At 40.7% G+C, this 13,382-nt stretch overlaps 1 protein-coding gene across 1 annotated transcript; it reads left to right on the top strand.

The window, feature by feature from the left end:
* The first annotated feature begins 5,617 nt into the window (after positions 1–5,617).
* On the top strand, positions 5,618–12,163 carry LOC124063839 (RING finger protein 223). Its single transcript, XM_046397906.1, has 2 exons — positions 5,618–6,124; positions 10,524–12,163. Exon 2 carries the CDS (start codon positions 10,622–10,624, stop codon positions 11,324–11,326), a length of 705 nt encoding a protein of 234 aa, XP_046253862.1. The 5' UTR covers positions 5,618–6,124; positions 10,524–10,621; the 3' UTR covers positions 11,327–12,163.
* Positions 12,164–13,382: the final 1,219 nt, after the last annotated feature.

Genomic DNA, 13,382 nt, shown 5'->3' with positions numbered 1-13,382 from the left:
CATTGTTCTGGTAAATGTTTATGTCACGTCGTTTTCTTCATACTTTCTTGCATTGTATACATTTAAATGATGATTTGCTCTTCAAAGGTGATGTATAAATACGCTTGGATGGCTAATTCTAAAATTACCACTACTACTCTTCTTACTGCTACTTCAAAGAGATACTGGGTGTTTTGGCTCTATTGACCTGTCACCGCCCCCACCCTTCCCACACACACACACACACACCTCCCACTGTCTTTGCACTGTGCATGTTGTGTACCCTGTCCAGTTACTCATGTGGTACAGCTGCAGCCCACCTGTACACGGTGTCCTATAGTTGGAGCACCACGTAAGCACAATATCAACTGAAATAATAAAATCATTTAACTAGATTTTAATTAGCAATGCTCTTAATATTAGACAACAATGCTAGAGCCCCTTCAAGCCCTCATCATCAGAGCTTTAGTGGTGCATATCTTTGGGACTTTGGGCCTTCAGGGCACCTGAGGCTGTGGGTTCTTAACCCATTTGGTAATTCAGCCATGGGAATGATACTCCTTTTAAATAGTTATCTTTAAGTCTCCTGAGTCACTGGTACTTGACAGGAGACAAAGGGCAAAAAACCCTGTACGTGGCATGTAACAGGTGCTAGTGGTAAAACAATACTCACATGCCCACATGTACACTGGAGATTTTTCCGGTCTCTGTAATCATTTCTTCTCTCCATACTGACCTTTTTTCATTGAAAAAATCCCAAAATTTTAGTCAAATGAGTCTGATTAGGAAAAACCAAGTAAGTATTTTCCAGCCTATTTAATAGAAAATATCCTCTTTCCTATGTTTCCCTAGATAGTCTTTCTTTCTAGAGCTGCAATGGAGGGAGAGCAACATAAAGAGGGATTTGAACAGGATAAATTATTACAGGCACCGATACCTGTCCCCATGTCCGTGTGAGTATTGTTTTGAGACAGACTTGAAAAAAATTAACCCATCCTCTGTTTATGTTAGTCTGTTACAGAGCAATTTTCATCATCTACATGGGCAAAGGTGTGTGTGAAAGAGCGTTAAGTGTGCGACAGCTGATGTTTTGTTTTTTTAACCAAGAGATAGATGACAATTCATCCCCAAGGGGCAATTAGGTTGTCATAGCAGTCCGTTATATTTGAATACAATAAAAAAATACAATAGCACAATAAAAATACAATAGTATTAAAATACTTAAGTAAAAAATAGAATAAAAACACACTTAAAGGACACTTTAAAAGAACACAAGATAAGGTAAGTGGGTAAATAAGGTGCAATGGCAAGATGATGGTAATAATAATACTGATGGTATGATGGTAATGTTACTATGTTACTGTAAATACAAAATATTATATATATATATATATATATATATATATATATGTGTGTGTATTAACAGTATATATATATATATATTAACAGTAACAATTATGCATAAAACAGAACCTGCGTAAATGTAACCATAAGTCACATGCTGTCAGTGAAGGATGGTTTGTTGGGAAATGATAATATGAAATCTCAAAACAAATAGAAGTATCATTATATTGCTTGAGCCCTAAGTTCAAAAGCGGGATGTTTGTTATGGAAAGCTATTCTTAGAACTACAATAACCCTTGACACATCTGATCGGTGTGAGATTTGTGGCCTGCTTCAGCTCTGGATGTGCTCGACTTCCTCCTCAGTAGTTTGGTAAATGTTTGTCAATTTCTTAAAGCTAATGATCACGTGACCCTGATAAGAATCCTTATGAATAATTGAACAATATAGTTCCGTCTTCCTCAGAAAGAGCACTTCAGAACCAGTCACAGGGCCAAAGATAATTTAAAAAACGTGACTGTTTTGCAGTTAAACCATAAAGATAAGTTGTTGACCTAAAGTGGGTTGCAGTAAATTGTAAAATGGCTCGTAAGCTTGTAAACCAATATTTCCCTTGTTTTCCTACTTTGTTTTGATGTCCTTTTGAACCTTAACTGTCAGACCTCAGTGTGATCTCTGTCCTTCTTGTGTGAGAAAACACTGACAGGAGCTACACCTTCTAAGCAGTCTAGTATGCCTGCAGTCGATTTGTTATTGTCTACACCTCACACAGACAAGCTTAAACGTAAACTGCGATTGAGAAAGACTGAGAGATTGCACGTCTTTGTGCAGAAATGACAGCATTTGCAGTGCTAAAGTCTAATAATAGCCCAAAATATCCTATTTATCCCATAACTAAACTCCTCTGGTTTGTTCTGCTAACATCCAGCAGCCCTCCATAACTCACTCTCAACATTTATTAGATGTGGGCCTTCTATTTAAGTTCAGCAGTGACCTTCTCTCAACTCTGGCACCTTGCTTGTTGACAGTAAAGAGCGGATGCAGGGTGCTTGCTCCAGGAACCCATTCTTCCATAAAAATTCACATTAAGACTCCCTGCCGGAGGTTTTTGCTTTGGAAAAACTGATGTAATGCTGCTAGTGGTTGCTGACTTGTAGATAAGCAGATGAATGCTGAAAGGGGAAAAGAACCTTGTGGCGTCCTGTGGTTTCCTCATCAGCGCCCCAGAAGCTCAGGGTCCATGTCCAACACTGCAACCAGCTTTGTTGTTTCATACATTGTCTAAGATATGTTATCATAATATGGCTCATATTGCGGGTGGAATCCACACATTCTCTCTATAATCTATTAGTAAATGTGCACGAACAATATAATTAAATTCAAATGAGAATTTGAACAGGTGAAAGTGATGAAAGTTGGGTTAACTGGTGTCTGTAAACTGTCAATTGTGAATGCGATGGTGAATGGCTATTTGTCTCAATGTGTCATACCTGTGATAGCAGGGATGGGCCTCAGCTCCCCGCCGACCCTGCAAAGGATAAGTGGTCATAGATAACAGAATGTCAAAATGTCAAGTTGACTTCATGTGGTTATATCACATGACAGCAAGTGTAATTCAACACCAGCAGGGGACCTTTACTGCATGCCATTCCTCTCGCTTCACCTCACTTTACCTCACCTCAGCACGACTTTACTTACACAGAACTTTACACTGTTGACACTGTTGAAGTTCTTTCCAGGAGACAAAGAGGAAGACAAAAACAGATGCAAGAAACAAACTCAAGAAAAATCAGATACATTTTTTGTGTGTAAGGGACTAATCAATAGTAGAGGCACACCTCTCTCTTTTCCCTCACATCTCCTGTCAGATTTTCTACTGGTTTACAGTAGAGAGGCATGGTGGAAGGAAAGTCAGAGAGTAGGTTAGCTTAAATCACAAGGATTCAGAGGAGAATTCATGAAAAGCTGACATGTTTACCAGATGCTATAAAAAGCTTACATGTCAAGAACGGAAAGGGTTCATTTTCTGGCTCAGTGAATTATTGTGACAAGCAACCATTTGATTTTCATATTTCTTCGAGGAAGTGGAAGCTATGGTGGCAGGAAAGAAGGGGTGCCAGTTTTAGTTTTGGAGGGCCACACACCCGTCGTCAGCTGAGATAGGCTCCAGCAGGAGGTTAAGGTCCATTCGGACCAAAACCTCAAGCCACAAGAGCAGTTTCTTCCCCTGTGCTGTTAGACTGTTGAACACCAACTGACTAACATGCTGCCCTGCACCTTAGCAATTGATTTTGCTCATTCATTGTCCACCTGCTGTTCATTTGCACTGTTTATCTCACCCACTTGCACTATACTCCACCCTGCACTACCTCACTTTTGGACTACCTCCAGAAAAATATTTATTTCACTTATTTTATTTTGTGTGTTATTTTTATTTTTATTTTATTCTTCAATTATATGTTACTTGTTACGTTCTATGTATGCACAAATCACCAAGACAAATTCCTAGTAATGTGAAACCTCTTCACTTACATGGCAATAAAGTCTTTTCTGATTTCTGATTTCTGATTATACATCCATTACACAGCCAGGATGGCACTGATCAGTTCCTGAAAATGTGATCAATTAAAAGACAGGGAAGCAAAACTTTCAACAAAACCCAAATACAAACTAGGTGATTTGTGGATATGATGAGTGATGAATTTCTAAAACTGGAGGGGTTGTGTTGATGGGGTCTGCGAGGACCCAAAAAACAAAACAAAAGAGCTCTTGGTTTCTGTGTGTGACTCATGCCCTCCCCGTATCTTTATGCTAAAATGATAATGATAGTTTAAAAAAGTATTCATTATCAGGGGTTCATGCTCCCAGAGCTCCCAGGGGGGTTTGCATCTTCGTCACCTTTTACACCCCTGGAGACTTGGCTCCTCTGTCCTATCACAGGTGGACAGCACTGATAAACTCTACTAAATATTAGAGCAAACACAAGGCCAATATCATCAAGACAGTGTCCACAAACCCTGCTGACCATTCATATGAGCTGCCACACATGTAACGCTGTATGTTTTACCCTGAAACAAATGGAAGAGCACAGGTTTCTGTCCTCGGTGACTTTGTGACAGAAGTTGAGAACATCATCTTTGCTCTACAGTATTGGAGGAAACGTGAGCAAAGTGGAAAGACTGTCAACACCGTGTCAGTTTCTAGCCACACAGCTTCCCTGTTCACGTGTATCCCTCCCGAGCCTAAGCAGCAGCTTCACCCCACCCCCCATCGCATGAGATAACTTACTGTAACTTATTGCTTTCACTCAGCCACCCACTAAATCTTTGAAATATCCATTATAAAGCCAAGTTCATGGATTCCAGGAAGGGGAATAAAACAACATTCAACTGTACTTCTCCTTCCTCAAAACACTCACAATTCAACGCCCAATAAATTACTCTGCTGATATGATACGGCAGTGTTTGTGTTTGGGTTACTAAATAACTGAGTCAGTTAGACAGCTGTTACTACAGAGACAAGCTATTGCTAATGGCTCTGAGCCCTTAGTCATTACCATAAAATGAAATGAGTATTCATATAAAAAGTGTAACAAACATCCTTCAAGTCATCTTAATAAGGAGAAGCTTCTTCCTGGTGGTTGTTTGTTTGTTGTTTTTATGTTCCTCCTGAATGAAATATTGAGTGAATGTTTATAAGTCTTTGAAATGCAGATATGAAAAAGATTCTGCTTAACGGTGATCTCATCAACTAAGACCAAACATGACACAATTTTTGTCGCGATGAGACATTTGGGCTGGTGAAATGTAGCTAGGAAAGTTTTCAAAATACACAAGCATACAAGTATATATTAAAAAGTTATTACCCTGACTTGTGCTGATGATTCATACTGACCAGGAAAACTGTATGCCAGTAAGGAAGTAACACAACAGGCTATGGTGCCTCAGTGAGAAGACAGTCCTGTATCACCACCTGTTACCTTATCACTTACTAAATGCAAATGAACCCCTTATATGTATTTAGAAACTCAGGAATACTGGCTGAAGCAAAAGCTGTGTAGATTGTGTGTCTTTTTGTGTTATGTCCACTGTAGGGGAGTTACACCACATAAGTGTGACTCATTCAGTTTGCATTTCATCAGTTTGGAAGAAAAGAAGAAATATCATCCTGTTTTTTTTTTTTTAAGAGTGCAGACATATTGTTAACCAGAAAGGAAATGCAGTTGTCAGAGGAAAGATGTAGTACACTGTGTGTATTTGTATATTGGGCTGGAGGTGAGGGGATATTTGCATTGTGTGTGGGTTTGTGCGGGTGGTGAGCCAATGAAGACAGTTAGAAAGAGGTGAAGAGGAGAGAGATATCAACACAGACAGAACAGAGACAGGGAGGAGTGGTGTGAGGGCAAGAATGTGTATTACTCCCCTTGAAGTCTTGAGCCCCTCCCTCCCCCAGACACCATCTCAAGGCCAAGTTATTTGCATAAACTGCTAAAAAGGGAGCACACAGAGCAAGACAGTTGATACTGGCCAACGGACACAAAGGAAGGAGGACCTAGAGCAGACACTGACACAGCAGGCTGTTACACAGCCTCTGAGCACACACCCACTTACAACCACTCACACCTGTGACTCCAGCAGAGGATTCACAGCAACACAGAGGAGGATCTCAGCCCTGAACTGGCATCGCACAAGTTGGTTGACTTTGACTCCAGCAAAATGCATTTTTGAGTGCAAAGGGAGTGAGCCCGAGCCTGCCCGCTGAGAGATAAAGAGGATCATCTGACATCTTTTTCAGTCAACAGGTAAATTGAACCTTTGCTCTACATGTTCCCTTGAGCCTTGGTGCTTTTTGTAGCTGTTTGTGATAATACAAGACTTTAAAAATGTTCACTACAACTATTGTTTTAGCACATTCTTCTGAAGTCAGGACCATAAATATGAGCAGACACCTCTTAAGAGCTGCTATGCTGTGAGAGAAAATAAAATGAAACTTAACTCCAGGCCACTGGATTCATCTGTAACAAATGAGGTGTTTACTGAATTTTGTTCAGTTACAAATAAATGTGACAGTGTAGGTGTGTCACATTCATCATGTGGTGGATAACACAATCCTGGCTAGTTTTCTGTATATTCAGTTAGGATTCTCAAATGTATGTATAGTGTATCCTGTATTGTCTCTTGTGTTTACACATGTGCTATCTGTACATGCTCAGGTCTTGTGTTGCCTCAGCCAGCCTTATGTGTAGTTAAACTGTCTGCTGCAGTCCCCCCACCTCCCCCAGTTCAAACATCAGGTAGATCAAGTTTCATTTACTTTTCAAACTGAGAACAGGTAGGGCAGCATCGTGAATGATGGCTGAGCTGAAGGTACACATAGGTGAGCCTGACACAAAAAGGCCGCAGATAGAAAACTGCAACACTCTTTCGCATGAAGCTTGAAACGCTTCAATTTAACTAACTAAGAAATAGACAGACAAGCTGTGATTTGTATAAAAATAGGTCAGTGGGATGTGTGAGAAAAATGTGCTGCTGATAGCAAGGAAAGACCGTAAATCGAAGCTCGGAGCCGATCGCTGTACAGAGGCAATAAAGAGGCCTTGCACATGTTTGAAGTTTATATTTTGAGTTCAGCAACAACTTAGACTGAGTTAATATTTAATTCTAATCTACAGTCTGGGACTGGAAGTCATAATGATTGCCTTGTCTCCACCTGCACTCTGGATGGTATTTTGTTATTTAAAGATGAGCACAAGTGGACTTTTTACATCTTGATTCAAAAAAGTCTATTGTTCTGTAAGGAAGTGAACAGTTAGACCTTCGCCACCTCCAAACAAGACTTGAAACTTGAACTAAGCAGTAGCTGTAGCAGCTACACGTGATAATTACTGGATAAATGCCAAAACATACTGTAACGGTTGCCCACATACAAGTCAATGAGCTGAATCATGCCAAAGTTTGCAAACATTAGCTGACGTTAGCCTCCTGGTCATACCAACCAGGTACACTCACTTTACACCATACAGTCACTTCACTTCTGAAATGTGTGACATTATGATGAAAGAAGCAAATGTTTTAACTCGTGCACAAGATTGGAGGGAACGTAGATGGAAGGCCGTGGAATGTATTTGGTGCGTTCTCTCTGACCAAGCAGCAGATTAAAAACCGTGAACCTCCCAACGACTGTCTCTCAACGACTGTCGTTTGGCGTCGTTTGCCCAGCCTAGTCAAGCGAGCGTGAACTGATGAAGCCTCTTGGATGAGAGGTGAAACGTCTTCACAGACAAATAACTAAGTCCAGTTGCGTTCGATTGAATTTCCTTTAGACGTGAACCTTTAACAAACACAGAAGCTAAAAGCGCTGCCAGTTGACCAGAAATGGACACACTTAAACCTCACACAGGAGAGGTTACGTCAGTCACACAGCTGAGCGGATGTGGGATTTGTTAGCTCTGAGTAACAAGTAGTGCCTTTTTGATGATTTTATTAAAAGCTACTGCATGTTATATTATGTGCTGGTGTTTTTTGATTCTTCAAGGAATCATTAGGAGTTCAGCAAAGTACAGCCTGAGGCCGCTGCCAAAACTGCATTCACCTCACTGGTTTTTGACAATGCGGGACTGTGATGTTGTTGGGTTTTCTGCTGGTTGCTATTTACTTAGTGCTCGTTCTGCAGGTAACATTGCCAGGGGCTTTGGAAAACTGCTTCTCCTTTTAAAGACCTTGAGCTTGATCTCTATATTGCATGAATAATGTAAAGCATATACTGATTAACCTACTATGAACCTTTACAGGTGGGAATGATCACTGTAAAGACAGATAACAACACAGACAAAAGCCCCAACAGCTGAACCCAAATTAGGTTCATTCCTGTTGAATTCCTTGATTTTGACAAAATTACCCTCCAGTTCTAACAGTGAAAGAGTCAAGCAATACATTTTAATTGCTTCTCTATCTTTTGTTAGAGAAGACAATTGACACAAATGACCAAAGTTTGCTCTATTTTATGGTAATTATTCTAGACATTCACTGATTTTTCCTTCCATTTGTCTATTTTTTTTTAAAGCTGCACTGAGCACAATGTAGCAGCCTTGAGAATGAGAAATGTGTTAATATTTGAATGTTGGAAGAACTTCTATGAATTTTTCAGTTAGCTGCACTCCCACTAGACACAGGTATTTTCTTCTTGAGGTGGGGTTAATGAGAAAACAGTCTGTCGTGGTGAGTTACATTTAATCTGGATACAGTTTTGTAAAGGAGGCTCCAGCAAATGACCCCCATCCGATAACAGAATTTCAATTTGAGCAATAGAGAATTAGAGTCTCGATCAGTGATTAATTAAGGCTTTAAACTGATAAGACAGGTGTAATTAGACAGAAAAATCTGTCCTCATCCCACTAAAGCATGTCTGAATTCAGTAGAGATGAGAGAGAGAAAGAGAGAGAGAGAGAGACACGGTGGCACAGGAATTTCAAGGTTAGATGGAGCGATTAGGCAGAGAACAAGCAGGGACTTTGTGTAGACGGGGCAGGACCAGCCCTGAGGACACAGAGAGGAGAGCACCTGTGTTCTGACCATCCATCATCCTTAACACACACAGTCTCCTTCACATTAAGGGCCTTTGATAGCTTACCCACAACACCAGCAGGCAGGTTATTGCCGTGTAACTTTCTTATTATCCTGAAAACATAGGATAAAAAACAAGAGACAAGGAGACAAGAGTGGTGGTCCCGGTGACCAGTTTATGAGCTTCTGTACTGTACTGTGTGGTCTGACACACACATTTGAACACAAAATAACAACACAGCCGCTTGTGTTTATCCCTGTTGTTGTTCCAGGTAAGGCCGCATATTCAGCTGCTCAATGCAAGGCAGGCCAAAGGGCTCCCCGTACTAGTCAGTGTACATTTACATGCTACACTGGATACCATTACATATAGACTTGCCAGTTAACTTTAAAATACACAACTCTTTTGAATACTTGTAAGGGGCACAGGCAAGTTGTTGCATATGGAATCCAAGCAGTAACACTGACATGCTCCCATTTGATGGACAATCTACATGGACATTCTGTCTCATAGGTCAATTTGCTAGTTCTTCCACAGATAAAAATCTAATTTATGTAGAAATGCTGTCAGTTATCAGTATTTAGTCACTGTTCAGCCCATGCAATGCTATGTAGCACTGGGAAAAGCTGCACAAACATGAATATGTTGATAAAACCTTTAAAACCTTTAAAACAATCAAAACCTTAAAAATAGCGTGTCTCCAGTGGTGTGTTCAAGGATTAAAAGCCAACAGGAGCAGTTAACCTCACTATCACTACAGTCAAACCAAACGCTAGCGTACATTAGTTTGCTTGCTTGATTTTCAGACAGATAACTAATTCTGTATTTTCACTACCTGCAATTATATAAAAAGTTAAAACAGCCCCTAAAGAGAGCAGCGTGCATTTCATCATCATTTACGCGATGTACCCTGAGACTCTGAGGGACATAAAGTCTGCACTCCGTCAACTCTATGTGCTATTATTTGTCATGATGCTCACACGACCGGGACACTGGGTCATTCACTGGTTGAACATTAGAGTGGCAAACTGCCGCAACAGCAGCTCTTGTTCTCGGTCAGTGAAGGTTTATATATTTAATAATTCACGATGGGACTAAGGGTCTCAAATATGGCTTGTATTTTCTTTTCCTGATTAAAATATAATCATAAGTGGGAAATCTTCTATTTGGCATCCCTTAAGAACACTCTGTACATATAAACAGTAACACGCAGTAAACGTCTCGCCCACATTACAAACAGGGGTGGACATCGTCCCTTCCACTTCTGCACTGACTCGTCATTTAACTGACTCATTTGTTTGTGCTCGAGGCTGTTGCTTTACTAAATCCACAATGTCACTCAACACATTTGACCTATTTTGCATCACACCCGCGATTGAATTGCTCACCGACTGACGGAAATCCTGTCAGCTTTGTAATATGTGTGAGGGTAAAAATCGTTCAAGGAGTGTTCAAAGTTCAGCATTCGGCTGGGCTGTGTAAATTGTGCCCTGATTGAGTGAAATCCTACGGGATTATGGCTGTCCATGACTGAAGAAATAGTTTACACTTCCTTGCACACTTTTGTTGATAACAGCAGCATGATACTATCTGAAATACGAAACCTAATCTCTACTTTTCATTTATTCTCTTTTCAGATAAACCACAGGTTAAGGACAGACAAGAAGGGGAAAGAAACAGCCAAAGACACCAGAGAAGGCTTGACAAAGGAGAGTGTAGGCTTATATCTCTGAAGATGGAAGAAGCTCCACAGATTTGGCACATGCAGGTTGCCCCCGGGGACACTGCTAGAGAACTGCAACACAAGGTGTCAATCGTGAGCCAACCGGAGTGCTCCATTTGCTTCAACACCTACGACAATGTCTTCAAAACCCCTAAGCAGCTGGAGTGCACCCACACATTCTGCCTGGAGTGTCTCTCCCGCCTCATGGCCGTCTCAGCGGCTGACGGGCAGGGTGACAGCAGCAGCACTAACCTCTCTTGCCCCTTGTGCCGTCAACTCACCACGCTGCCCGAGGAGGGACCCCCGGCCCTGACCACCAGCCACGAGGTCCTCTGCAAGCTGCCCAGCCACCAGCAGCATGAGGAGTCGGTGTGGCTAGAGGGGGAGAAGCTGTGCTACAAAACCTCCAGGCACGACAGCGGATCGAGTGCCCCTGACAGTCCCACGGCCTTCTGCATCTGCATTGACATTGGGGCCAGCAAGTCAGCGAATGCCCCGAATCAGACACGGCAGCATACTATTGGCCGGCTGGATCGGCTGGGAGACTGGAAGAGGATGGTGCTCTTTGTTGTGCTCATGGTGCTACTTGTTGTTATCGTGTTGTGGCCACTGCAGTGTGTATTCAGCACTGGAAACATACGTTGCGTACGAGATCCCCTCAGCTCAGTCCTCACTACCACCCCAACTACTACCACTACTTTCAGCCCAAATTTGTAGACTGACTGGACATCACTGCAATTGTACATAATACTGTATATGACTCGAGTAATACTGTAAATATTTGACTGTAAATCTTTTGTGCATATCTGCACTTCAGTGAGTGCACATTGTTATTGCTACACACAACTGCCAACGCCTCAGATTTTTAACCTGTAACAGATGTTAAAGCCACTATATGGGGCTTTGTAGATGTCTGACTTTAGTGCACCTCACTTGTAGTTTCAAAAAAGATGCTGTGGCAGACCCCACCAGAGGATGCAGGTGAAAGGACTTGAAAGCAATACAAAGTGCACCAATTTTCACTGGAGTAATATGCCTTCAGACCAATTTAAATTATATGGAGATTTTCATATCATAACCAATAGAAGCGGATTTCAACTCTGCAATGCTGGAATTTTTAAACTGTCCATACAAAAGCTTGTAAAGACTCACTCAAATAACGCCCAAAGGTAGAAGCAGATGACTTTGTTAAGTGACATAAAAACTTTTTGCACTTGAATCAACACTTGTAAGACTTTTTCTGGTTGTCATATAACACAAATAAGGTGATTTGCTGTTAGTATCTGCTGAAAATTCAGCAATGAAAGCTGTTCTGAGTGAAAAACACTGACATTTATTTCTTTGTAAATATTCAGTTGGCTAAAGAACAACAGTCCTGTTCATAGTAAGAGGAAAACGTCCATCAGAAAACAAATGAATGTAATCCAAATGTGCCAACAAAGAACTCTTTACAAACTTTTTACATTTGTGTGGTTTGATATGTCCTTGTTTACAGAACTATAATAAAAAATGTGAAGTATCAGCACAGATGATGCTTCTGGGAAATAACAGACATTTGTGCACGACAGCCTCATTATTAAGATTCATGTGAGTCACGAGGTTCATCACATTCATGCATTTTCTCTACATCTTAAAAACGAAAGTTACTGCAGCGTCAGTTGGTGGTTTAATCTGTATGAACAGCAAGTGTTATAAATTTCCCCTCAAATAACACGCAGCTCCTGACATGCTAGACTGCAAATTAAAAAGAAGTGTCGGTTTCAGGGTCCAGTTGCAAAACAGTCGAGCTGCTCGCTGACCTGTTTGTTATTTCCTCTCTGCTTGAACTTTAAACACATGACAATAAAAGTCTGTCGTCTTGACAGGAAGTTGCCTTTAATTATTCCTGGTTTAGGTGCGTCAGATGAAGGAAAAGTTAGGTGTGGGGTTTTCCAAGTAGCTCGCTTGTGACTCTCATGGTTGATAAGACAGTTACGTTCCAGTTTAGCATTCATTCAGGAGTGTCCATAATAAAACTGCCACTTCCTGAAGCACCATTACTTATTTCCAGTAAAAATGGTTAACCAATGGAGCCAAAAAAGGTTTAGTCATGGTTTCAAAATAGCTTGTGTGTTTTTTCTGAATTAATAAAGATTAAAAAAAAGGAAAGACAATAATGAATATTGCATGTAAAACATTTGAACAAAAGCTTCTTCTTAGTTTGTCATTTTTTCTCTAGGGCATTTAAACTAAAAAAGAGCTGTCAATTTGTTTTTCCTTCACTCCAATAAAGCGCAATAAACAGCCTATTTCCTTGTAAACAGCGGCTACATTAAAATGTTTTATTGAAGCCTTTATGCAGCTCATGTGCGAAAATGAAAATAACAGTTAAAACAGCACTAATTTCAAACGCATCATTCTTGCTCGCCATCTTTTGCTTTATCGTGAGTTATAAAGCACAATATCACAATCTGGCAATTCAGCCATGAAATAATCTGTCGTTATGGGTGGAATTGCTGTTTTTCTGGATCGTTTCCTGCCTTGCTTTTCGTTATTAATATCAGTTAACTTGTGTTCATTGAGCAATATTAACATCCAACACAAACACATGCACGCTGTCTTCTGCTGCTCCTCCACTACGAGGAAACAACCTGGAGGCAAAACAGTCAAATATACAGAAAGCTTGTTTCTTGGACTGACATTTCCTCAAATCTAAGACACAAATTCCAGAAATGGAATGGAAGAGACTGTCAGTGTCCTTCCCCAATTAGAAAACCATTTCCAGGCTCACAAC

Source organism: Scatophagus argus, chromosome 8 (assembly GCF_020382885.2).
Source record: "Scatophagus argus isolate fScaArg1 chromosome 8, fScaArg1.pri, whole genome shotgun sequence".
NCBI lineage: Eukaryota > Metazoa > Chordata > Actinopteri > Scatophagidae > Scatophagus > Scatophagus argus.
This window is presented reverse-complemented; position numbering and strand designations above follow the sequence as displayed.

What these genes read in the sequence shown, in the direction of transcription:
- LOC124063839 (XM_046397906.1), top strand. Translation starts at nt 10,622, where the DNA reads ATGGAAGAAGCTCCACAGATTTGGCACATGCAGGTTGCCCCCGGGGAC.